We start from the raw sequence: 26,182 nt of genomic DNA on the forward strand, positions 1-26,182 counted from the left end.
AGAAAGGCAAATAAAAGAAAGAAAAGTTGCTCATCACGTGGGAGTCTAAGTCTCATCCTAAAAGCACTAGGCATTGATTATTAAAGGAAAAGACATGGGTCGTTCTTGTCAAAACCCATCAATTCATTTTTGCCAATCATCATCTTTTGGCTCAAATAAATCAAATGGACACCTTACGTTTGCCAAAGTCTTAAGTCAAAATCCCAAATCCACAACAACAGCACCGCTCTCATCTCCTTTGCAACCTCATTGTCGTAGCAAATTTTTATGAACTACGCCTGTTGATTCCGTTAAGGATACGTAGGCAGTCTAATATCAAATTTTAGACGCAACCGTGAAATCGAAACGAATCCCTGGTTTATATAAACTAAATTCACTCCTGCTACCAAATACCAAAATGGCATGAAGCCAAAGAAAAGTTTCAAAGGGCATGAAGCCGCAACAAATCTCAAAGGCACAAAACCGTATCAAGTATCAAAATGGCATGAAGCCACAACAAATTTCAATAGCATGAAGTCGTATCAAGTGTCAAAAGGGCACGAAGCCATAACAAGACTTAAATAGCACGAAGCCACATTATGCTCCTCGCCCGCATGAGCTAAAACTGCACAAGGCATTGAATCCAAACAAGAACCAAATACATTGACTACAAGTGACTTGATCCCTCAAGAGGGTACATAGGCAATCTAGGATTCGACCTAGGTGCAGTCACAAAATCAAACAAACACCAAAATCCTCAAGTTACGATTTATTCATATTAGAATCAAAGGGTATTCCTTTCCCAAAAGAAATGTTGTAATTAATAGGCGCGTAGCCTAGAATGGGTCGAACTCAAACTAATAAAACCCTCTTCGAAAAATGAACGAGGATGAAATTGTGTCGAGTGAATTATTTGTTTACATATGGAACAACCGCCCACCCACAAGCAAGCAGTGCTTCAGAGAATACCTACAGTTTTCAGCAAATATCACGAGTATGGCAATGTCTTATTATTGTTGTCATTCTTATTTTGTTTAATCATTATGAAAATCATTCGTAAATTGGAAACTAATGAAAAACTGAACTGGGATGCTGCAGTTTGATATCTTGACCAATTTGCAAAGAGACCGAGGATTGGTAGAGATTGACAACATGCCTCAACTAAGGCTCGCACCTCTGGCTGTGTATCATGAAAAGGTTCAGAAAGGAACTGTTCTTTAACCGGCAGAAAGCAGCACTGATCTTTTGAGAAACAAAGTAAAACCAAGCAACTCAGGGATCTTAAAGTAAGGGGGTCATCTCGCTGGTTCCCCTTAAAATCAAACATGATTTTAGTAATGGTAGGTATATCTTTAGCGCGCTTTTGTAAAAGTTCTCAAATCTGTGAAGGTGTCTAGTTCTAACGTGTCGATATACTTTGCAGGCAAGGAGAAGACCGGCAAGCGATGACATTATTGCCATGTAAACAACTAACAACAATAGTAGAGTTGGAAATCTGCGGAGGCTGTAAAATAACTGGTATCTTTTTTTTACCGTGCTAGCTGAGTTTTAACTTACAAACGCAAAATAAAGTTTACAAATCAACTTTGTTGAAAATTAAATCCAAACAAAGTTCACAACTTCCTGACTCACGAAATGAAAGGCAGTGTAAATGCAAATTCAAGAAGACAGAAAAGGATTCACGTAAAACTCTAGCGTCGCAGTAGTAGCTCGCTGTCACTCATCATCGTCTGAGCTTCCATCTTCAGTACTATAATCGCTATCATCGTCTGGATCCAGAATATCCAGCTCAACATGCTGAACCTGTATTGTCGCTGGTGGTTTATGTACTCCTGGATGAGCATTAGGTCGTATTTGTTGCTCCTCGGCCCTAGGAACTGGAAGAGATTCAAATGGGGGAAGCGGCACTGGGTCCCCTGGCTTCCATCCAGGTGGGGGCACAGGAAATTCGGTTGGTAATTCCACAGGCATCCCCGGTTTCCAACCTGACGGGACTGTGATGTTGGGAGGAAGCAAACCTTGGAGTGCACCCAGGTTGGGAAGTTGATTAGATTCTGTTTGTTCGTGAGGCGGGGGCTCCAATATTGCCTGCATCGTTTCCTCCTTCCCCTCAACTGTTTTAGGTAGGCCCACATCAAGGTTTGCAAAAGCATACAGCTGAGAAGCGCGCATTTGCTCGTCCTGTGGAGCAGGTGGGAGTGCCCCACGAAGAGGAGCTTGTCCCGCCCCAAATTCTGGTGGTGCAAAGGTTGTGTAGCTTATCCGGTGGGCATACGACAGTATATCTGACAAATTCAACTGAGATGAAACCGTAGTGGTGGTGCATGAAGAATCATCATCTGCACCATCCTCCTGTTTTGTCCGTTTGGGGCGGGTAAAATCAGAGTAATCATCAACAAGATTATCAAGAACCTGCTCAACATCCCTGAGTTTCTTGGAAAAGGAAAGAAGCGCAGCATCCTTGGACTTCACTTCGCGTGCAATCTTCAGCTTGGCGTCCTGAAGATCAAGAATCTCTTGGAGTTCAGCTACAGCCTCAAAGAGTTGGGTTTGAAGGGCAGTGAACTGGGAGAGGATCTCTTTGGTGGAGGAAGGAGAAGATTCAAGTGCAGTTGAGGGAAGTGACTGAGTTTGGGAAGAAAGAAAAGTCGGGAAGGTCCCCCGAAATGCATTGAGCCAAAGTGACCGATTGGGAGAGACTTCAAAGAGTTTAGAGGCAAGGGAGGCCATTTGGACAAGAATGGATTGAGCCCGAGGGAGCGGTGGAAGGAGAGAGATAAGGGTTGGGGAGAGATTGGGTTGCTGCTGTGAAGGGACTTTTGGAGGCGTAGGGTTCTGAAGAGAGGGCGATGTGGGGTTTGTTAGGCCTAGCCTAGCGGGGGATTGAACAATTTGGGGTTGCAGCATTTTGTGATTCACTCGATTCTTCAAATATCCTACCAACAAGAAATAGAAGAAATTAAATACTTGATGATAAAAAATAAAAAAAAACAGCAATACCATATAAGCAAAACAGGAAAAACTCGTAGCAGAAACTGAAACTAAATAAAAGAAAAAATGACTCTTACTAACAGATTCAGAAAAAAGAATAGCGAGCTAGCGACCAAGGCGTTAAGGAGCCCCAATGTTGTATTGCTACAGAGCTTCCCCTTTCCCTTGTTTTCAGCTCTTCATAAGCTGCAAAATCCAAGAGTTCAAATTCTTCAAAAATGGACCATTTATAAGGTGTAGATACGCTTTCTAGGCTTCGACCGAATAATCTTTCGGGATATTTCCCAATTCAAGCGCTCAGTTTAAGAATTATTGCTCCAATAAATTTGGGGTTGGTAATATTGTTCTCATTGTCATTGTGTACGCATAATATCAATTCTGGACCAAAAAAAAAAATTAACAATGAGGCTTGGAAGAAGCAGAAAATTACAACAAAAATCTGATAAACCCTAAAACCCAAAATTATTCTCATTGTCATTGAATTGAATGCATTGCTTAACCTGCTAATCTAAAATTAACCCCAAAGAAAAACTGGAACACTTAAAGGATGCCACAATCATATAAAATTATAAATTTGGGAAATTTTCTTGATAAACCCTAAAACCCAAAATTATAGAAATCCCAATTCAGACAAAATCAAAGCCAACCTACGACTTTCATCATAAGTCAAACACAATAATAAATGGGAGAAAGATAAACAGCTCAATCAGCTAACGATGAAGAACCACTGAATGAGAGAGAGAGAGAGAGAAGCTGACCTTAGCCTGGTTTAATGAGAGAGTGAATGAAATCGGAAGTGGAGCGAATGCTGCAACGACGGGAAGAAGAGGACCCATACGGCTTTGTGGGTGGGCCGAATCCGAGTATGGGCTTGGAGCGGATTTGAAGGGCCCAGCTTTATATTGACGTAAAAAATGGAAAGAAAAAAAAAAAGGGTGCAAAAAAGGGCCCAACCGGGTTCGAACCGGTGACCTCTTGATCTGCAGTCAAATGCTCTACCACTGAGCTATGGACCCGTTTCTGTTTATATCCTCACGTTTTGAATATACCATAACAACAAAGTCTTATCCAGAACGACTAAAATTCTAAAACGCCATTCTATTCGGTTGTAAATAATTTGTAACTGACTAAAATTTTGAAATTAGAAAAAGGATTTTGGTTTTGCAGTTCTCATCCAATAACACGTTGGAACTCATCCTTGTCCACATGGTCACTAGATTTGGATCACGACAAAAATAGTGCAACATACACGGACAAAAGCTGTCTTCTACTATATTCTTTTGTATTTTTTATTTTTGGTTTCAATATAACTTATGAACGAAGAGAGTCTCCCCATAGCATTCTTCAACAAACAAAATTGCTAACAAAATATGATTTATTGTTTGTTAAAGTCAATAGTGATGAAAGTTAAAAATTCTCTTAGATTTTGTTTGAAAGTACTTTTAAAATAACTGAAAATACTTCCAAACAAGCCGGTACTTATTGAGATTAATTAAGTCAAACTCAAATTTATTATCTTACTATCACACAAATTGACAAAAATCGATGCGAATGGTGGTCATTCCACATATTGCGGTGAAGAAACACTCGGTTTTTTTTTTTAATTTTAATTTTTTTAATTTATAAGAATAAAAGCAATAGCAACAATCATTAACAGAAAAACGTAATTACAAAAATTACAAAGAGGAGTACGAACATGATTACAACGTGGTTTATTACATTGCTTGTTTTGCATTTACTCTCTATATCAAGAATTTGATCATTAGAGAAGATTTGCCTTTTACTTTAACATGCATAGTAAATGAATGAGTATGAAATAGATGTTAGACAAGCCCTTAGATTATCCCATTCCCTTTATTTTTAAAATGATTGAAAGTGTTTTTGGTAAAAATATTTTTTAAAACAATCCTTAGTAAAAATGTTAGTAAATCCTGGAAAATCACTTAAAGTACTTCCTGAAAGAAGTACATAACTGATACTTCTTGTAGAAAGCACTTAAAGTGCTTTTGGAACCCAAAAATATTTTCGCTAAAAGCGTTTTTAGTCATTTTAAAAGTATATCCAAACGAATCCTAAATATATGTCGTTCATCTATGTAAGTTGAACATAAAACCTCCCCCAACCTAATCAAGCGCAAACTAACTAGCTATGTGCATGGGATCAAAATGATACGGGCATAATGGTTAATGAAAGATGATGTTGTCATCTTTTTTTACCTTTCACACACATTTTAATATTCACTCTTTTTACATCTCTTGATATTTGTCCGTGAGATTGATTGAGTCGAAAAAAATTAAATGACAAATTATCAACGGAGTGTGTAGAAAGAGAAGCCAACTGTCACAAGAAAATAGGCTCGAAGGACAAGAAGTCCTATATGAGATTACGAGGCAAAAGGACCTCAAAACTCCCAAAAATTATGAAAGCTTGTATTAAAACAAGCAATTGAAGAACTCCCAAGTGGTTGGTTGAGTTGTTGGCTTAGCTTTCCCATTTCGGTTATTTCCAAGCCTCCTCCCTTTGTTTTCTCCGCCCCTTCTTCTCCTCTTATATTCTCTCCCTCAATCCCCCATCATTCCATCCTCCCCCCTCCCTCCTTTCTCTCTCCTCAAATTTTCTCACTTGCCAAACAGACGGAAGCAGTGAAAGCAGGGGGCAGCGATGTCCTTCTCGTCTGCCACCAACTTGGCCCAGCCTCTCCAGCTCAATACCACCGCCAGCACCCCCAGATCCAATGACAAGCCCTCCCTGCTGCTCCCCACCAAGGCATCCTCTTTTCTCGGATCTACCCGCAAGCTCCGACCCGCTTCCCTCGCCCACTCCATTGCCCACCGCCGATCCGCCGTCGTTGCCATCTCGGAAGCTGTCAAGGAGAAGGAGGTCCAGGCTTCTTCCAATCTGGTAATGCTTTTGTCCTGAAATTTCGTTGCTTGATTGGGTTTTCTGGGTTTGTTTTGTTTTTCTCATGCATGGTAATCCAGTGGAAGGATTAGAGAATTGGGTTTTCAATTATGTTAATGTTGGGTTTGTCAGCACTGGGTGGCTGAGTTTTACGATCAAATTTACTTAAATCAATTGTAATTTAAGTTGTTTGATCCAAAAATCGAAGACACAGAACAGATAAATCCAAAGCTTCCAACTTTCAATTTTGTTTCTGGGTGGATTTGAATCATTTGATTCAATTTGATTTGTCTCGTATGTTAAAGTTCATGCAACTTCATCGTATCAGTGCAATTAAGTTTAAAAAAGATGTAGAAGTACGCATCTGAGCTTTGTTTTTCGAGTTTTTTGCGTTTTCTAATGAAATGGATACTGTCTCAAGACTTTATGGTTTTTCTAATATTTGTGCATTTAGCTGATTACGAAAGAGGAAGGTTTGGAGCTGTATGAAGACATGGTATTGGGTAGATCTTTCGAGGACATGTGTGCTCAGATGTATTACAGAGGCAAAATGTTCGGCTTCGTTCACCTTTACAATGGCCAAGAAGCTGTGTCAACTGGGTTTATCAAGCTTACCAAGAAGGAGGATTCTGTGGTGAGCACATACCGTGATCACGTACACTCTTTGAGTAAGGGTGTCCCTGCTCGTGAGGTGATGAGTGAGCTCTTTGGAAAGGCTACTGGTTGCTGCCGAGGCCAAGGTGGTTCTATGCACATGTTTTCGAAAGAGTACAATGTGCTCGGTGGGTTTGCATTTATTGGTGAAGGGATACCAGTGGCAACAGGTGCAGCATTCTCCTCTAAGTACAGGAGGGAAGTGATGAAACAGGCAGACTGTGATCATGTAACATTGGCATTTTTCGGAGATGGAACTGCTAATAACGGCCAGTTCTTTGAGTGTTTGAACATGGCAGCATTGTGGAAATTGCCAATTATTTTTGTTGTGGAGAACAATTTGTGGGCTATTGGTATGTCACATTTGAGGGCTACTTCTGATCCCGAAATTTGGAAGAAGGGGCCTGCATTCGGTATGCCAGGTGTTCATGTGGATGGGATGGATGTGTTGAAGGTGAGGGAGGTGGCAAAGGAGGCGATTGGAAGGGCCAGGAGAGGAGAAGGGCCAACTTTGGTGGAATGTGAAACATACAGATTCAGAGGACACTCATTGGCTGATCCCGATGAGCTTCGTGACCCTGGTGAGTATTTGAATTATGTCTTTCTTCTTGCACATTTTAGGAGCTAAAATCCATCCCAAACTATCATTGTTTGTTCCACGAGTTTATTGTCATTAACCGTTATGTTCTGTTCTGTTTTGGCAGCTGAGAAGGCACACTACGCTGCCAGAGACCCCATCACAGCCCTCAAGAAATACATACTTGATAACAATTTGGCGACCGAACAAGACTTGAAGGCCATCCATAAGAAGATCGACGAGGTGGTTGAGGATGCCGTTGAGTTTGCAGATGAGAGTCCTCTTCCACCTCGCAGCCAGCTGCTCGAGAATGTGTTTGCCGATCCCAAGGGTTTTGGAATCGGGCCTGATGGCAGCTACAGATGTGAGGATCCTAAGTTCACTCAGGGCACAGCTCACGTCTAAATCTCCGCTGGTTGGAGCCTCTAGCAATCAACTAGTGCTAGCTCTCTGTTCCTAGGTATGCCTGCGTGGCGTTAAATTTTTAGTTACTGCTAGCAGCTACTTGTCACTTGTCAGAAGATTGTATCAGCTTTTATCTACTGTAAAAGCAGGACATATGTTTGTTTATCTTTTCAATTTTGTTCATGTTCTTTTAGAAAAATTTCGTTTGTTTCTGTTTCTGCATTGGCAAGCAAAACGCGGTAGTGATGTTGGTTCTCTGTTTCCAATTTTATTACATCTACGCATATTTGCAAAATTTTGCATTGGTTGGATCCGACTCGTTTCGTGTCTTAACTCTCGACGTATTCCGCGTCTTAACGAGTTAGCCGGAGCTCGTGCATTGTTAACACCAAAATACAGAGCTTTGCATGTAGAAATCAAAACCATATGGTACTGGATGGTTTATTTTTTCAGTAAACGGAGTTGTTTTCTTAAATCAGCAATTGTCGTTCGTGAGATTTGAAGTCATAAACTCTTTTAAGACTGATGTACCGCTGAAAACCAAACGAATGAACGGTAAGGGCGGCCAGGGTTCAGGGTGGCTGGTTGCCGGCGACAATATAATTTAGGCCAGAGAAGCGAAAACGCATACTCATTGTTCTTGTACACCGTATGAGGTTGTTTCAATATAAAAGGTACGTGTTCAAGGTAATGGTAAATGGTACAAAAGCTGGAAGAACTGGCAATAAGAAGAATGAAGATATGATATTTATGAAGAAACAAAAGAATGCGAAGGGTGAGTGTCGATTCGGATGGGGATTACAACTTAAGTGCGGAAATTGCTTCGGGTTTAAAATCAACTCTCAGGCCGAGGACTCGCCTGACCTCGGCTGGGGTCAGTCTCCATGTCATAGGTCCCGAGTTCTCGCCCCAGAAATCTAGAATCTCCGAGACCTTTTCCAAGTTGAGGATCGTTGCCATTTGTGTGAGACGCGCAAATTTGTCTCTGACGGTCCTCTGAGTCATGCTAGAGAAGTGGCTTACCAATGCCCTAGCATCTCTGTCGAGCTGAAGGCCTCCAAGCTGACTGAATCGCTTCTGCATCATAATCACTTCAAGCCTCTTCACAATGAAGTCGATTACAAAATGAACAAGTGAGTCGTAGTTGTTGGCAGTCATTAGCGGCTGGAGCCATGCTACATTCGTCTCAACAGCATGAAGAAGCCTTTGGACCCAAGGGTCATTGACCTCATTATCTGCATATTCAGCCTCAGACAGCTCGTAGCTGATGGTTGCCACATTATCTAGCACTGGACGGATACGGGGTGTCACAGTTGCCACAAGTTGTTCCAAGCCAGCATTCAGAGCTTGCTTGAACGTGTTGCTCATATCCCCTAGCTCAGACAGACAAGACTTGACTTTTTCTCTATCAACCGGTGCAGGAAATACCTGATAAGCATGATATCATACTGTTTAATACCTGATATTGGAATCACTTTGATAAAGAAGGAAATAATATGTAGCGCAAACATCAAAATCTAACCAAACAAATGATCTCAACGGATGATAACATCGGACATGAATTTAGAACAGAGAAGAATATAAAAGACGCCAAAAGATTACTAATGTGATTTTGCTAGTGTATATGACGGATATCAAAACGATCTACATTTCAATACTTAGAGTTCTACTACAGAAGTAGCAAATGCGGGATCTGAGAAATGTCAATTTGTCTTACTGAGTTACAATGCTCTCTTGACTCTTCATCTCTATGCGCACAAATTTCAGTTAAAAACATGGAGAAAATTAACCATAAAACTGAAACAGCCAAAGGCTTAAGGAGGTAAGGCAACAGCTACACGAGCAAATCATACGCCATGAATAAAACAAAAGCACACAAGCCTGTATTATTTTGTCCTTATTGACTCACTAGACAACAAATAAGAAATCTTAACTATGAACATTTCACGCAACCAAAGCCCACGATAGCAGCAGTGATCAATAATGCACAATCAGTGGGCAGCCACACATCATTCTTTCACGATTAACACCGTACCATCAAACTCCATTTCCCATTTGCATTAGCAGGGAATTCTGTGAAGTGCTAGAGTATGTAATGTTTTGTTATGTTCCCAAACATTAACAAGGCCATTAGAAACTCCAACTGCAGGAAATTGGACACATCAAATGCAGGTTTGACTAAGCCTAAATATGCATAATTATAGTGATTTGGGGCTTCTAACCTAATACAAAGCGAAATGCAAGCCAAAGACTTCCCCCAAACAATGTAGTTATTATTCGTGTGACAAATCCTGATAAACTACAGCACCGAGTAAAGCAAATCATTTCAATTACCTCCAAGCATTGCTCCTCAATCTCGTGCTTCAGTTTGAGGACGTACTCACTACTGACATCCATATTATTCAAAACCGTGGCAATCTCCGTCCCAGTCTTTTGCACACCAACACCACCTAGGAACAGCTTTGCGCCAAGATTTGGCTCTCTCATCCTCTGTTGCAAAGCCTCGTGATACTCATTGCTCAACAAGCTACTCGCACCACTCAACACAGCAATCACAGAGTTGATATTCAAAGTGGATATCGCCCTCCGCAAGCAACTCTGCAAAACATAGAAAACATCATCCACCATTGAAGTCGTGAGACTATCCGGCACATGCTCAGCAATCCTTATAGCCTTCCTCACATTCTCCACCATAAAGAAACCTTCCAATATAACATAAAACCCGGTAATGTCCTGAACCACCTTGCTAAAACTTCCACTCCTAAAAGCCCTAGTGGCTCGTGGACCTAAATCCGTGTCGACATTAGTCAAGCCCTTGATCTTAGATACCATGAACTCAGTGTAATCCTCACCCAATTGCAACAAAGACAGTATCTCCTCCAAGAACAGCTCAACCTCTCTCGGGTCGGGTCCCTCGGACCCAACACCAACGCCACCCACATTGATGTTCTGGGCATTGATCTCGGAGCTCAACTTCGGCAATCTCCTATACTCCATGTACTTCTTCAAGATCAAACTACCCCTCGTATCACATTCCTCTTGAAGCTCACAAATGGCGTAAACAACTCCGTCTTCCCCACAAAGCCCTCTCAAAATCTCATCGTTCTCTTCCACCGCCAAAACAATGTCCTTGAACAAATTGGTCAAACACCCGACAAAATTGACAGCCTGGGTCGGATTGTTCTGCTCCATTAGCTCCACCAAGTGCTCGAATTCGAGCCGGGATCGCATCCCAATCACCTTCCGCAAGTACCCAACGTAAACCTGCAACCCCTCCGTTTCCAACCCTAATGGAGTGTAAAGCCTGATGAATCTCAACACATCGGAATGCTCCCTCTGCTCCACGGCGGCCGAGAGCTTCTTCCTGACGATGGATTCGAGCTGCCTCTTCGACTCCATGAGCTGCTCCCGATGGTCGGCGCCGGAGTCTCGGTACTCGGAGTCGATCTGGAGGAAGCGCTGGACGTAATTGGCTGCGGACTCGTAGTCCTGGGAGTCGAGGGCCTGCTTGACGCCATCAATGCAGTTGCCGCGCTCGACGATGGCGTCGAGGCGGAGGAGCGTGGACTTGACGCGGGACTGGGCGAGGTCGAGCTCGCGGACCTTGGCGCTGACGTGGTCGGCGAGGTCGCAGGTGGAGGCGACGTTAGAGAGGACGTGGTCGGAGTCGGACTTGACGATGTCGAGAACCAGGGAGGACTTGCGGAGGCCGAGGAGCTGCTTGTCGAGGTCGGAGCGCTGGGAGAGGAGGTTGTCGAGGTCCAGATCTAGGGATCGCTGGTACGCGATGCACTCGTGGAGGAGGCGCGTCATGGCGCCGACGTCCGTCAGGGCCCGCACGTGCGAGAGGGCCTCATGGGTCCCGAATTTTATGGACGGTTGATCCGACTCCATTGCCTTGATCCGGTATCTCTCGGCGACGACGACGTTTAGTGTGATCCGTGTGCGCGGGTCTCAGAATGGTCTGTTGGACTGTTGGAGAAGAACGGAAGAATTAAAAATAGAAATTTTAAGAAAAACTTTCGATACTATTTACTGTAATGAAAAATCACATTTTATACTTAAAAAATCAATCATTATACTATTTGCTTTACTTTTTATTTTGTTTTTTTCGTTAAAAATCAAAATTTTCAAGTTATTTTTATTAGTTTTCTTTTAAAAATATCGGAGGGACAAAACAAAATGCCTAATTACATATATGTCCCTTTGGTTTCGCTCCATTTTAATTGTCCCTTTATGAGTCTTTATTTATTTTTAATATTTTTTTTTTTGGTAAAATTTAATATCATTATTATTAGAGCAAGTCCACCGGAGCAAAAAGAGCCCAGCACCAAGTGGAAAAAACAGGCTGGGACTCAGCCAATTCACTCCAACCCGTGTGTTTGCCTGGCACCCAGCCCAAGCTGGTCTCCAGACCAGCCCATTTTTGACAAACCTTGGGACCAGGCTGTTTGTGTTGTTAAGCCTGGCGCGTGTTCTACACGCGGGCGTCCAAGCGAGTAGCAGACAGAAAAATCAGAGGCGGGGCCCAGCCTTGCAAGCGCATTAACCTCTCCCCCCGGGTGGGCGACGTGGCCCAATTTCTGCCGTTGGATTTCCAATGGCTAGTTATTCTAGACCGTTGGATTTCCAAAGGTAAAAAAATTTGAATTTCACTTTTAAACTGGACCATCCGATCACAGATCAACGGTCCACGTTTTTTCCTCCAAAAAATTAAGAATTTCACTTTTAAAAAATACATAAATTTTTTAATAAATTTAGATATTATTATTATTATTTTATTTTTTATAAATTCAGAAATTAAAAATAAAATTATTATTTTATAATAAAAATATAATATTTTAATAAAATGGACTAGGCTATTTTTTGTTAGGGGTGGAGATGCTTTGGCCTATTACTGTTCACTGGGGTCTATTACTGTTCACTTGAGTGGATAAATGCGCTGGGTGCTGGCACAAAGTCCTTAGGGGTGGATTTGCTCTTAAAGGATTCGAACCTCGCACGGATAGCAACTTATCGGCTAGAATATTGGACAAAATTAATATAGCTATAGTGATTTTGTTTAATCTATTTCACGAACCTTCAACCTTTTAATAGTAAAGAAATATCATTGGATTTTAATATTAAGTGAAAAAAAATCATCAACATATACATGATTCTCTGGATTTTAATATTGTAAATTTTTTTGAATTATAATTACGTGGTAACAACTAACAACCTATGAACTGCAATTTTTTTTTTTTAAAAATTTATATAGATGATTAAGGGGTCTTCAAATGATAGATTATTATAAAGACAATCTTTAGCCAATAATAAAAACAAAAATGAGCAATTCTACTTATGACACTTGTACGATAAAATAATAACATATCGTCATATAAAGAGTAATTATTCTTTACACTTAAAGAACTAAGCCATGTACGCACGTTAAGACGTCCCTATAAGATGATATTTGCAACCCTACCTTGTCCTTTTTAAGTCTCAGTCTTAGATTGCAAAAATGAAAACCCGGAGCCAAAAAGGCAAAAAAATTTGGACCATTTCTCGATTTATGCGTGTCATCCTTGCGTACTTGCAAGCAAGCAGAATATAAAGCCTTTAAACGTAACGCCTGTGACCGATGTGGGATAGATTTGCTTTGCCGTACCGATGTGGTTATAGCTTAAGCAGCAATCTTGACTAAATTAGATACGCAGCGGTGAGTGGTCATCTATCCCAATGACTGCCGGATTATAAAACTTTTACATTTGCAAATTGCATCACAAAAATTTACCTAATCTGCATAGTTTCGCAATACAAACATTGGCGGACAGCGGTGATTTGTGAAGTGTGTGTTTAGAAAGCAAGAGAAAGTTAAGGGATTAATTGATGATACCATAAGATAACTTGTTAACTTTTGCATATACATGCAGAGAAATTATAAGTTATTTCTATCAGAAAATCAATCTGTTTGCTGCACTAAACACTGGCAGGACAATTAACTAGTAAATATCACGAAAATGAAGTTGACATAGCGAAGAAAGATATTCTTATGAAAGTATATCAAAAAAACAATGTACATCACAAGCTGACCTCCGGATTTTCTTGAATGTTTGTTTGACTTCCATGGTTTGCTCAGAATCAGAACTAAGAAAGCTTTTTGTAAAACGCCGGCTGACTTCAAGGTAGGATGTCTGGATTTCAGCCTAACTCGACAGCAACAATGCCAATGCTCAAACAGTGCGAGTAGGCTCATCTTTGTCTACAAACAAACACAAAAGCATACAGCTCCTCCACAATCCCAGAAAGAGATCTGTTTCAGTAGCATTGCAATCATCCTTGCCGTGAACCATAAGCACATCCAGTTCTTTCATGATCCCTGAAGAATAATTTCAGTTACTTGCGGGATGAAGCCTTTTGAAGAGCATTCGTTACATTTGTGACTGGGGATTTAGCTAAATACTGAAAGTGGAGCTAGTAGCTTGACCAAAATCTAACAGATCTCTCATGCCAGAGCCTACAGGGAGTTATAAAAACCAGGAACACATGCCGTAAAGAATTTAATAACCTCTCCTAGGCTTAGCCTGTATCTTCTTGATCAAGTAATCCTCCAAACCAAACGCTGCCTCCACAATTCTAGTGTTTGGCCTAATTTCCACCTTCATTACCTCTCTCAGCATTTCCTCCATTCTCACCAGCTCAATCTCTTCGCATATCCCAGGAACCACCGTAATCCAAGTATCCGTATGAGGAACCTCTCCGTGCTTTAACACCTCCTCCAAAACTCCACAAGCTTCCTCAACCCTACCCACATTGCAGAACCCCTTAACCAAAGCATGAATGACCGAGAAATGCGGTGAGAACCCCTTTGACACCATTGTCTCCATATAACTCTTAGCCTCATCAAGCATCCCATGATCGCATAACCCGCTAACCAAAGTCCGATAAGATACCAAATTTGGCAAGCACCCATTCGATGCCATATCCTCGAGAACTTTACAAGCATCCGCCGGGCGCCCTTCTCGACATAATCCCAATATAACAGTGTTATAATGCACAATATCAGGATTGCACCCCTTCACCTTCATCCTACAAAGTAGCTTATACGCCTCACGAAGCTGCTTCTTCCTACACAAACTATTCAACAAAGTGGTGTAGCTCAGCGTATCGGGCACGAACCCTTTGTTCAGCATATCCTCCAAGAAATCGACCGCGGTATTCACCTGCCCCTTCCTACACAACCCCTGCATCAGAATCCGATACGAATGCACATCCGGCACAAGGTCTCTCTCAAACATTTTGTTGAACAGTTGGTAGGCAATGCTGATATCCCCGTTCAAACAAAATGCACGCATCAGTATATTGTAGGATTCCGTATTGGGCATCACCCCGTGACGGTGAGCGTCTTTGAAGACGTCGAACGCCGGCCGGAGAAAGTTCCGGTGAGAAACGAGAATCTGAAGAATGCGGTTCAGGTGTTTGACGGAAGGCCTGCAATCGAACTCCATCATGGTATAGAACACTCGGAGGGCTTTCTGGGGCAGATTGGCTTCGCCGTAGATTTTGATCAGGTGGGAAAAGAGGGCGGGGGAGACGGTGTAGTTTTGGGACTTGAGGCGGAGGAGGAGGTCGTCGACGAGGGAGAAGTACTTGGACCGACCGAGCTTGAGAATGATAGTGAAGTAGGAGGCGTAGGAGTGGCGGAAATTTGGGTGGCGGGCGGCGTAGTCGAAGATTTCTTTGGCGAGGAGAGGGTCGGATTGGGAGGCGATGAGCTTTTGGACTCTGGAAGGAGAGCCGATATCGGGCGTTTGGTGACGGGGTTGGGAGGAGTGGAAGAAGGAGGAGGAAGAGGATGGGGTTTTTGGCGGGAGCGCGAGGTAGCGAGTGGCGGCTCTGGCGGTTTTTGCTGAGCGCCGAAAGAGTAGATGCATTTTTGCCTCTTGTTTCATTCGTTTGGTCAAAGGTGTTTCGTGTGTTTGTAATTATCACTGGTCTACGCCCACACACAAATATGTGCGATTGTTTTGTTTTGTTTTTTTGTTTTATATATGAAGTTTTTTTTTTTTTTTTTTTATCTTTACTAATTAATAAAACACTCATTGTTAACCAAAATTTTATGAAATTATCAGTTTAACCCTCTCATTCAAATAGAACATGAATAAGAAATATTATGTAGAAATATAATTTCACACAATCCAATTTTGTTGTTTTTTTTTAAAGCCTCATCTACATGTAATTCTAACATATCTCTAATAAATAAATAAAAACTTCTCACTTCCACATTTTTTATCACTCTCTTCCTCTGTCCTTCTATTTCAAAAAAAAAAAAATTCACACACTTTTATGTGTGCTCATATGCTAGTATATATAATGCTAAGAAGATCAAATTTGTAATCTAAAACATAAATTTTAGACAAAATCCAAGACATTGTGAGTCATTAAAAACAAGAATCCCAAGCAATACCATGCATACAATAAAAAGAAAAGAAACAATATGATGCAAAAGCTTACATAAAAACAGAGAGGGAGAGACATTTTTTTGGTTTGAGGTGGTTTTTGAATGAGTTACGAGGTTTTAATTTTCTCATATGCTCTAAAGATTTTAAAATTACTCAATTTACATGTTTTTTTAAGGGAGTTTTAATGAAAAATGTTTGGACTAAGTTTAATTTAACCAAAAATCATCCTACACTTTTCTTTAACCAAAAGGGTTTCATATTTAATCATAAGAACAAGATTAATCTATACCAGGCCTTACAAACATTGAACACACATGGGTTGAATCAAAAGCCCAAAAAGAAATATTTTTTTTCCAGGCCTTGCCCTTAACGGAACCCATTCTGTCGTCTAATTTTGTTACAAATGAACTTCATTTTATTTACAAGTATGCCACTCCCTCATTAATCCACTAGAAAAAAATTATGGGAGTTTTAATGAAAAGGGTTTGGACTAAGTTTAATTTAACCAAAAACCATCCTACACTTTTCTTTAACCAAAAGGGCTTCATATTTAATCATAAGGACAAGACTAATCTATATCAAGCTTCATAAACATTGAACACACATGGGCTGAATCAAAAGCCCAAAACGAAATAATTTTTTTTCCTAGCCTTGCCCCTAACGGAACCCATTCTGTCATCTAATTCTGTTACAAATAAACTTCATTTTATTTACAAGTATGCCATTACCTCATTAATCCACTAGACAAAAATTAATGTGTTTGGTATTCAAATCGAGATGAAAGACACATGAAGAAGGAGGAAATGAAGAAACAGATAAAGCAAAATGGAGGCATCGAAGACGACGGAGCACCAAATCAGAGGAATCCAAAACGACGCCCTTCGGTTCAGACTTCACAGCGTCAAGAGCGACCTCGTTAGCGCTTACCTTCTCGAATCTGCTTTGGAATCCACAAAGTTAACCCAAGAGCAGATAAACACGAAAATCTTAGGGTACACTTATGGAAATGCGTTTCCACTGAAGATGGATTCCCTTCTCGATTCCAGAGGCCTTCCATACTAATTCCTTCTTCAATGATGGGTTTGGAAGCTATGACTGGAAGATTGGATGAATTTGGCTTTGAGGATTACCTAAATGATCCCCTGGGAATCTAAAACCTTCCAGCCTGTGGACGCATCATGCAATGGAAGTTCGTGATAGGGATTTTTACTACTCATGTGAACGGGCTTAAATCTCCTATTTTACTTGCAAGAATCACAAGGTTATTGTAGTATAAACGGATCTCGCAAGGTCGTCTCCACATGGATTATTAAATAATTCGAAACTAATCAGATTCTATTTAATTATTGTAATGTAGAAATTTAGATGATTGATTTTATAACCTACTTAAATTGAAAACGAATTTAACTATTAAAGATAAGATAACTGCAATATTAAAACAGAGGGAAAAGAAAACAGTTTTGGAAGAATCAAATTAAGAAAGCACTAGGGCTCCACCATCACCTAGCAATCCTATGAATTTTCACCAATTACTTATAATCTATACATGCCACTTTGAAGGTTAGATTTTCTTAATTCATATTCTACTTGGAACCTCCAACATAGAACGTATATCTAACATGCAACCCGTCCGGACGTTCGGATCAAATCTAAACATGAAAGACTCATTATGCTTTATGAAAATCCTTTGAAAAACCATGCAATCCTTAAGACGTGATATTCATCCTAAGAGAAATTACAATTATTAATCACAAGAAGCTAGCGTCAATTTCAGAGAACCTTCCTACCAAAATTGCATCAAATTACTTCTCTAAAGATCCTAATGGTGATCAGGCATTACGACAATTAGATAGTTTTTATCCTGGTGATTAACAATTCAAAGTACGCATGTAATCAATCATAAGCAATTAAATAAAAATCACATATTCATGCTAAGGCTCAAGGCTTCGCCCTAGCAAAAGAAATTAGTTCCGCATATTCATAATTGAAATCATAGAAATATCTCTTAAGAAAATGATTGAAAACACCTTCAAGTAAAAAATCTTTAAAACCCTAGCACTTCTCTCTGTCTCCAATATTGCATAAAATAAAGCGTACCTAAAAACTGTAGACGGCTAAGCAATATATTTGCTAAGCCACCACACAAACCCTAGCAAACTAAAATTAATAAAAACCCTAAATAAAAATAGTAAAATTCGTCTAAAATCTGAACAGCCACGTTTTGGTCCATAAGCTGCTCCAAAACTGGCCCAATATAGCTGGATTTAATGTTTGGAATATTCTGAACACTTTTTCAGAAGGCCACGAACCCATCCGAGGTCATCTTGGGCTCCAAAAACGTCATTTAAGCCCAAAAACGTCATTTTCCAGCATTGTGCATTGCTTCTTTATTTCATCGCCAGAAAATAACCGCTTGGTGGAAAAATCCCAAATTTTGATACGATCAAGCTAAGTGACTCACGAACGTCCTCCAACTGGAATTACTCCAAAATTCGTCCATTTGATCCTGTTTTGCTCCAGAGGAAGTCGGAAGTCCTATATTGAAAATACAATTCAAAGTATCAAAATTCTTCCAATATATTAACCAAAATATACTAAGATTAGGGTAAAATATATAATATAAAATCTACTCATCAGTTCGCCTTGGGCTTTCAAAGGGTCCGGTCTCCCCAAGCTTTATGTGATCCTCATAGACTTCCTTCCCTAAAGAAGAGGATTAGTAACACTGTCAATGTTATTCTTAAAAGGTAATTGTCTATCACGCTGTGAGTTGAAAGGTTCAGACATTGATATTGTGGTATTGGCTTTCTTCCAACCGATAACAATTTCTTTTGGCACTTCAAAAAAAAAAAAAGCGAGTAAAACGAACCCAATTGATGTAAAAGTCAATTAAGTACAGTAGAGAGAGATGGGATTTGGGCTTTTCATTTGTTCATCGAAAAGTTAATAAATTATTAAACTCTGCACATGCATGCAGAGTTTAATCGAAAAGTCAATTACGTACATGCAGGTGCCATGCATGGCTGATGAGTGTCTGTGAGACGGACACCATCTCTTTGTTCCACATCCCCTTCCCTCAATCTTCTTTTGAATAACAATATAATATAAACAAAATAAGAAAAATAAAAAACTAAATTCTTTTAACTAAGCTTCTTTAGATGTACTTCTTGAAGTTGAAGTTGAAGTTGAATTTGGAAGCGACAACTAATATTTATCTTTGATTTAAGTACTGTTGGTTGTCACTGATTGGTACTTCGACCCCCAAGTTGATCTTCTTCCTTATTTACCATGCATGCTTAATTATATATGTGCCAATCAATTATTAACACACACTCGTTCTCTATTTGTTAATATTATCGAGACCAAATTTTTACCAAATTTTGTAAATCAAATGATGTTGATGTTGATAATTGAATTATTATTTAAGTGTTAATTAATGTGCTTATAATTTGATTTGCAAATTTAGTTTAAAATTTGATTTTCTTTAGCATTATCCTCTATTAATTAGAAGGGCACACAAACATGCATGAACTCCAATTTATAAAAATAGTCAGTAGTCATTTTCATCAATAGTCAGTCAATTTAATAATAGTGTAGTATCTGTGTCAGTTTCATAAATAGTCAGTCAGTTTAATAAATAATGTAGTACCCATGTCAGTTTCATAAATAGTGAGTTTAATAAATAGTGTAGTACCTGTGTCAGTTTCATGAATAGTCAGTCAGTTTAATAAATAGTGTAGTATCCGTGTCAGTTTCATAAATAGTGAGTTTAATATATAGTGTAGTACATGTGTTAGTTTCATAAATAGTCAGTTAGTTTGATAAATAGTGTATTACCTGTATCAATTTCATAAATAGTGAGTCAGTTTAATAAATAGTGTAGTATCCATGTCAGTTTCATAAATAGTGAGTTTAATAAATAGCGTAGTACCCGTGTTGACACACCCCGACCTGGAAGTTCCACTATGACTCCGAATCGAGCTATGCTGGCCGACACCTGGAAGGTGACGAAGCCATAAAGTGTGATGATGTGGAGATATTGTGAATAAATTTAAACCTAAGAGTGCCTAAATACCAGAGTGCACTGGTGAGCAGGAATGAACCCACTTCACACGTGACGTTAGAGCATACGCAAGTACAGAAGAGTGAATTAAGAATCGTACCCTCGAATTAATCTCCAATACTAAGAATTGCCATGTCGACGATAAGGAAACTCAGCTAAGAAGACCTGGAGGGTGAAGATAAAACAAAGGTGAGTGACCCAGTAGATAAAATTTTAATCGAAACCATATAATTTCTATAACCTCTCGTTATAGTGCCTGTAAAATTTCCAGAATTAGAATATAAAAATATACATACATATATATATATATATATATATATATATATATATATCAGTTCAAGTCATACTTCACATATTTATAATCATATGCTAACTTATCGCATATTCATCACGTATGCTAGCTTATCATGTATTTATCACATATGCTAGCTCATCACGTATATTCATTATATATATATATGCTAGCATTTCACTATATATAGGCTAGCCTCTAAGTCGGAGTCACCTCTAGTGACCTATACAACATATTCATATCTTATCAATCATGACTAGCATGCAAGTCGGAGTCACCTCTAGTAACCTATACGACATATTGATATCTCATAATATATCTCATCAATCATGGCTAGCATATAAGTTAGAGTCACCTCTAATGACCTATACGACATATTCATATCTCATCACATATCTCATCAATTATGGCTAGCATATAAGTCGGAGTCACCTCTAATGACCTATACGACATATTCATATCTCATCACATATCTCATCAATTATGGCTAGCATATAAGTCGGAGTCACCTCTAGTGACCTATACGACATATTCATATCTCATCAATCATCTAATATCGTATACTTACTTGCATTTACCTGAACTTACCTGAACTTACATGTGTGTCCTGAGTTCACATTTGCACTTCAGAGCGTTCACAATATCACAATTATATATATGCAAACAATCCAACTCATCATTTAAGCATTATTCAATAGGCATGGCATTTTTAAAGTATAAATCATTTAATTGCATTTTCTAGGAAAAACATCAAGTGTATACATATATAATTAAAACCAAAAGCCCACACACATTGCTCAATTCCTTAAACAAGGCTATGGTCTCGATTATTTAATCTCATTTCTTATATGGCTGCATCTAATGTCTCGTTAGACTGCCTACATACCCTAAGCAGGGATCAAGCCATTCGTAGTTCACACTAATCATTTATGGTAATACGCATATAGATATATCACGAAGAAATCTAAACTCAACCATCTCATAGTATTTTATAACATATAAGTATACATCTGTCATAGCATACATTTCTCAGTTTTATTCAAAAGCATTCATAGAATTATAAATCACGAAAAATATGATAAGCAAGGAAAGATCCACTCACCTGGAGTCCGCGCTACAACTTCCTAGTACAAACATCGAGGCATCATGAACGATTGGCGCCTGTCATCAATTATCGAATCACATCTCAGAACTCTTATCAATAGAATACGTAATTCACATAAAGCACATCCTCAAGGACATTCTAAAATAGTTTGAGACCCATTAACCACAAGTCAACCGTCGATCAAAGATCAACGGTGGGGTCCATAACCCTACATGACTCAATCCAGGAGATCTGCAACTCAGATTTTTGATCTGTAACTTCCAAAGATCCACATTGTTTTTCTAAAATAACATACTAAAATTTCATTACGATCCAACGGTCAGATCTCCGCCAATTGCCCAAAACCAAGTGGCGGTTAACATTTATTTTATAAACTTACAAGTCCAATTTGGGAAGATCCGTAAGTCGGATTCCTGATCTGTAAGTTCCTATGATCATCAAATATTACGTAATATAATATATTAAATTTTGGTGACGATCCAACGGTCGGATCGTCGATTCATATTTTGACCTATTCACGAATCGAAATGAAACTAAGTCCAAACAATCAAATTATGACATACGGATATCAAATATGAACCCAGGGCATATAATATTGCTTAAAAATATATTATCGGCCTACTGGCCATACGCCACCGCACGCGCTGCCGCGAGTGGCGGTTGGCCACCCCCACTCGCTGGAAAAATTCAACTATTTTTAAAAATTCTCAAAAAATTACAGAATGGAAGGTCTCAAAGAGTAGAGTAAACTTTATACCTGTGGCTAAGTCCAATTTGTCCTAGAAAGGCTCTAATTTTGCTAAAATCATATGAAACCCTAGAATTGGGTGTGATTCGATTCGACCTCCAAACTTGCTTCGACGCCTCTACCACTGCCTGGGTTTTTGTTCCTGGGTTCTAGGGAAGTCTAATGGTAGTGGTAATTGAAGGAAGACGTTTCACAAGTGGTGGATTTCGAGCAATGTTCCCCATAGCACCGACCTTCAATTTTTGAATAAATTACCACCAAATTCCTTCTAATTATAAATGGAAATGGAAGAGGGAAGGCTAGGAAGTTGTTTCTAGGTGGTGGTTTGCTTTGATTTTCCAGAAAAATGCCAGAAAATGCCAGAATCTCCACAGGTCGCGCGGGTCCGCACGGGTCAACCCGTTTCTTCTTCTTCTTCCTCTCCTTTCCTCTCATTTCCTTCTTTCTAATTGGCCATCATCTCCTTCTCTCTTCTCCAGATTCGCTGGACTCTTTCCCCTGTCCCTCCTGTTCCCTTCCTTTCTCTTTTCCCGATTAGGCAATTCTGCCCAGTCTCTTTTCTCTGTTTATTCTTTCTTTTCTTTTCCCCACTCTTTTCAAATCACTAAAATGATATATATAAAATAAATACATTTGAAAATATATAAAAATATATAAATAGTGACCAAACCAAAAGTACTTTAAGAAAATGCTAATGGATTAATTCATACACCTTGTTATACGTTGTCAACGGAAGTCAAAACCCTCACCTCTAAGGGTATTTTCGTAAAACCACACTTTTAAAATTTGTAAAAACATAAAAATTTGGGACGGGTTGTCACACATGTTAGTTTCATAAATAATGAGTTTAAGAAATAGTAAGTATTAAGTTTCATAAATAGTCAGTCAATTTAATAATAGTGTAGTACTTATGTCAGTTTCATAAATAGTCAGTCAGTTTAATAAATAGTGTAGTACATGTGTCAGTTTCATAAATAGTCAGTCAGTTTAATAAATAGTGTAGTACCTGTGTCAGTTTCATAAATAGTGAGTTTAATAAATAGTGTAGTACATGTGTCAATTTTATAAATAGTCAGTCAGTTTAATAAATAATGTAGTACATGTGTCAGTTTCATAAATAGTCAGTCAATTTAATAAATAGTGTAGTACCCGTGTCTGTTTCATAAATAGTGAGTTTAATAAATAGTGTAGTACCCCGTGTTAGTTTCATAAATAGTCAATTTAAGAAATAGTCAGTGTTCAGTTTAACAAATAGTGATAGTACTCGTGTTTAGTTTCAAAAATAGTCAGTATTCAGTTTAAGAAATAGTTTAGTATCTGCGTTCAATTTTAGAAATAGTATGTTTAAGAAATAGTGTAATATCTATGTTTAGTTTCAGAAATAATACCCTTGTCCAGTTTCAGACATAACCATTTAAAAAAAAAAGTAAGTGAAGAAATAACATTTCAATTTTTTAACTTTTTATGGTGAATGAAATAAAAAATATAGGTGAAAAAAATAAGACAACCGGTATAAATAGCCTTGGTCAAGATTGTAGCACAAGTAGTAGCTGCATGAACAATTAAAATTTGTAAGGACATCGATTGTCTGCCCTTCTTGTTCCCGTGTCCTTCTATACCCTCATGTTTGTGTGGTCACGGTTAAGCCACGTTAACATTTTATATTACTATTCAATTTTGTCTTATTATCTTTATAAAAAAACAATATAAAATGTTAACGTGGTTTAACTGTGACCACACAAAATAAGAAGGCACGGAAGGGCACGAAAACAAGAAGGGCAGACGATCCTTGTCCAATTTGTAATTACCAAGCCAGACAAAACTTTGAGCAAGATCAATCCATTACGTAATATTTAATTCAACTAAAAGAAAGAAAGAGAAATAAACTTGTTAGTAAACTGCAGAGCTATAAAATAATAGTATTATACCTCACATGTTCGATCTGATCCTCTGCTCTAAATTAAAATTAAGGAAACAAAACACAGATTTATACATGCATAGAAAACTAGATAGCACTTGATGAAAATAGGATTTGGCGGCCTTGCCACCGTCTCTCACTCCCTCTCTCATCTAACAAAAGAACAACGAAATTTATTTTTTATTTTATTATTATTTTTGCGTTAATTTGTGGTTTTTATTTTCAACAGTGACGTTTTGGAAGATGATTTCAAGGGGTTGCGAGGGATTTTAAAGGGTTTGTAAAAGGCAGTGTCAAAAGGCTTGGGAGTTGAAGAATGCTACATGGAGAAAGCTTTTATTTCCCATCTTAATTAATCTCAATTTTCTCATCAATCAAACAACAGATAGAAAATCAAGTCGCATATCTATCCACCCAAAAGTATCCTGGAAATTGATGGGGTCGGGAGGGATGTCCTTGCAGTCAGAAGACGCAGGTAAGCGTCCAAACGCCCAGAAGCCGTCCTTTGCAATTCTTGCACCTTAGGAACGGCGGCCATGATCCAACTCCGCTAGGTTTCTTCGGCGGAAGGTAGATTCGGTAAGGGCGTGTCATCTAGGTCGTACAACGACATCTTCGCTTCTTTCCGAAGCGCGATCTGCATATGTTCATCACATGCATCAGGTTTCCACTGCCATTTTTCAGAGTTGGTGGTTGTTGATGCGTGTGTTGGAATTGGAGAGGGAAAACGGAGACGAGTTGAATCTTAATTTAGTTGGAAGAGAAAATTACCTGGTCAGTTGGATAACCAAAGAATCAAGTAAAATGGGAGCTCGTTGATTTGACGGAGCAGAAGATCACAGAGAAAATTACAGACATCACGGAGAAATAAATTTGAGATCGATATACCTTTCCTCTCTCCCGAAACGAACCAAATAAGGGAACTTTAACGAAAAGCACCTGTACATATCACTTTAACGAAAAACCACATTTTTACACTAAAAAGTCAATCCTGATACTATTCACTTTACCCTTTATTTTGTCCTTATCATTAAAACTCAAAGTTTTCAAGCCCTTTTCATTAGTTTTCCTACCAAAAATAAACGGGAAAGCCATGACGTTAAGGGTAAAATTGGAAGTTCGATAAATTACATTTTTTGGGCTAATTTTGTTGGGCTGGTTTGATATTGGATTTTGTCCTAATCATTAAATAAAATTATTAGGTGATTTTTGGTTAACATTTAAAGTTTTGAAGTTATTTTCATTATTTTTTTTTAATTTGTAAATGTCTAATTATTTATAAGAATGATGAATTTTTTGTTAGTGTGGTGTAAATATGTCTTCCATATCTGCTCAGTTACTGATTTCTTGTTCACCAGATCACTAATTTAACTAAAAGTCATATAATTCATCAAACAAAAGTGTAAATTACTGCGACTTCAAAACCTACGAAAGTAATATGAGAAAATTAAAACTTCGTGATCAGTTTGAAAATCTCTAAAATATGAAAGGTGTAAAATATAGATAAGTTTTTTTATTATTTTTTCATTTTAAGGTAAAAATAAAATAGCTAGTCCACTAATATTTTCTTGTACTTAGGTATGAATTTTATAAACTACGAGTTCGATAACAAATTATTATGATTAATCCATATCACTCCCTATCAAATTATAGCAATATGATATTAGAGTTCGGAAAATAAAAAGAGGAAAACAAAATAAAAACAAGCTTAAAAAAAGATTGCGTAGGATCACTTAATATTACGATTTAGTGATATTTCTCTTCACTTATACCTAAAAGATCTTAGTTCGATTCTCGCTAAAGGAGAATTTGAACCACATTATTGCTAGTCTATTGCAAGGCTAAGCCTAACATTTTTACTTAGTGTAGATAATATTTTTTGTTACACTGAATGTATATAATATCGCTGATTAAAAAAAGAAAAAAAGATTGCGCATGAATCCTCCACGTGTGCGTATTCACCACCACGAGATCCAAAGTGATTGCAAAAGAAGACGTGGCAATCCACCAAAAAAATATCTAGTTCTGGAAACCCCAGGCTCGCAAACACGTGTCCGAAGTGGGTCCCGCCGGCCGCTGATGAGATCAATACAAGCGAAGGGAGGAGC

The 26,182-nt window shown here is 38.7% G+C and overlaps 3 protein-coding genes, 1 non-coding gene and 1 pseudogene across 7 annotated transcripts; 2 read left to right on the top strand and 3 right to left on the bottom strand.

The window, feature by feature from the left end:
* Window positions 1–1,546: 1,546 nt before the first annotated feature.
* On the bottom strand, window positions 1,547–3,843 carry LOC103439434 (mediator of RNA polymerase II transcription subunit 4). Of its 4 annotated transcripts, none has more exons than XM_070818219.1 (3): window positions 3,729–3,843; window positions 3,048–3,348; window positions 1,547–2,915 (listed from the first exon to the last, which is right to left on the bottom strand). In XM_070818219.1, exon 3 carries the CDS (start codon window positions 2,884–2,886, stop codon window positions 1,696–1,698), a length of 1,191 nt encoding a protein of 396 aa, XP_070674320.1. In that variant the 5' UTR covers window positions 2,887–2,915; window positions 3,048–3,348; window positions 3,729–3,843; the 3' UTR covers window positions 1,547–1,695. The 4 variants fall into 4 exon arrangements, with proteins under 4 accessions (XP_070674320.1, XP_070674314.1, XP_070674312.1 ...); XM_070818213.1 differs by having other exon boundaries at window positions 3,048–3,156; window positions 3,729–3,842; XM_070818211.1 differs by having other exon boundaries at window positions 3,052–3,156; window positions 3,729–3,841.
* A 71-nt stretch (window positions 3,844–3,914) lies between these two features.
* Window positions 3,915–3,986, bottom strand: TRNAC-GCA (transfer RNA cysteine (anticodon GCA)). Its single transcript has one exon. It is a non-coding gene; the product is annotated as a tRNA-Cys (tRNA).
* Window positions 3,987–5,299: 1,313 nt separating this feature from the next.
* On the top strand, window positions 5,300–7,802 carry LOC139194051 (pyruvate dehydrogenase E1 component subunit alpha-3, chloroplastic-like). Its single transcript, XM_070818221.1, has 3 exons — window positions 5,300–5,871; window positions 6,326–7,106; window positions 7,230–7,802. Exons 1-3 carry the CDS (start codon window positions 5,632–5,634, stop codon window positions 7,505–7,507), a joined length of 1,299 nt encoding a protein of 432 aa, XP_070674322.1. The 5' UTR covers window positions 5,300–5,631; the 3' UTR covers window positions 7,508–7,802.
* Window positions 7,803–8,141: 339 nt separating this feature from the next.
* LOC103425625 (conserved oligomeric Golgi complex subunit 4-like) lies at window positions 8,142–15,480 on the bottom strand. Its single transcript, XM_070818232.1, has 4 exons — window positions 14,055–15,480; window positions 11,702–11,739; window positions 9,842–11,404; window positions 8,142–8,935 (listed from the first exon to the last, which is right to left on the bottom strand). Exons 1-4 carry the CDS (start codon window positions 15,436–15,438, stop codon window positions 8,306–8,308), a joined length of 3,615 nt encoding a protein of 1,204 aa, XP_070674333.1. The 5' UTR covers window positions 15,439–15,480; the 3' UTR covers window positions 8,142–8,305.
* Window positions 15,481–16,773: 1,293 nt separating this feature from the next.
* On the top strand, window positions 16,774–18,632 carry LOC103431942 (cyclin-B1-2-like; annotated as a pseudogene).
* Window positions 18,633–26,182: the final 7,550 nt, after the last annotated feature.

This window comes from Malus domestica, chromosome 01, assembly GCF_042453785.1.
Source record: "Malus domestica chromosome 01, GDT2T_hap1".
NCBI classification, from domain to species: Eukaryota; Viridiplantae; Streptophyta; class Magnoliopsida; order Rosales; family Rosaceae; genus Malus; species Malus domestica.

Excerpts from the sequence above, each read along its gene's own strand:
- LOC103439434 (XM_070818219.1), bottom strand. The coding sequence starts at position 2,886 with ATGCTGCAACCCCAAATTGTTCAATCCCCCGCTAGGCTAGGCCTAACA.
- LOC139194051 (XM_070818221.1), top strand. The coding sequence starts at position 5,632 with ATGTCCTTCTCGTCTGCCACCAACTTGGCCCAGCCTCTCCAGCTCAAT. Across the intron at positions 5,872-6,325 it reads TCCAGGCTTCTTCCAATCTG|CTGATTACGAAAGAGGAAGG; the intron begins GTAATGCTTTTG and ends TTGTGCATTTAG. Across the intron at positions 7,107-7,229 it reads CGATGAGCTTCGTGACCCTG|CTGAGAAGGCACACTACGCT; the intron begins GTGAGTATTTGA and ends CTGTTTTGGCAG.
- LOC103425625 (XM_070818232.1), bottom strand. The coding sequence starts at position 15,438 with ATGAAACAAGAGGCAAAAATGCATCTACTCTTTCGGCGCTCAGCAAAA. Across the intron at positions 11,740-14,054 it reads ACAGGCTAAGCCTAGGAGAG|GGACAATTAAAATGGAGCGA; the intron begins GTTATTAAATTC and ends AGACTCATAAAG. Across the intron at positions 8,936-9,841 it reads TTGAGGAGCAATGCTTGGAG|GTATTTCCTGCACCGGTTGA; the intron begins GTAATTGAAATG and ends CATGCTTATCAG.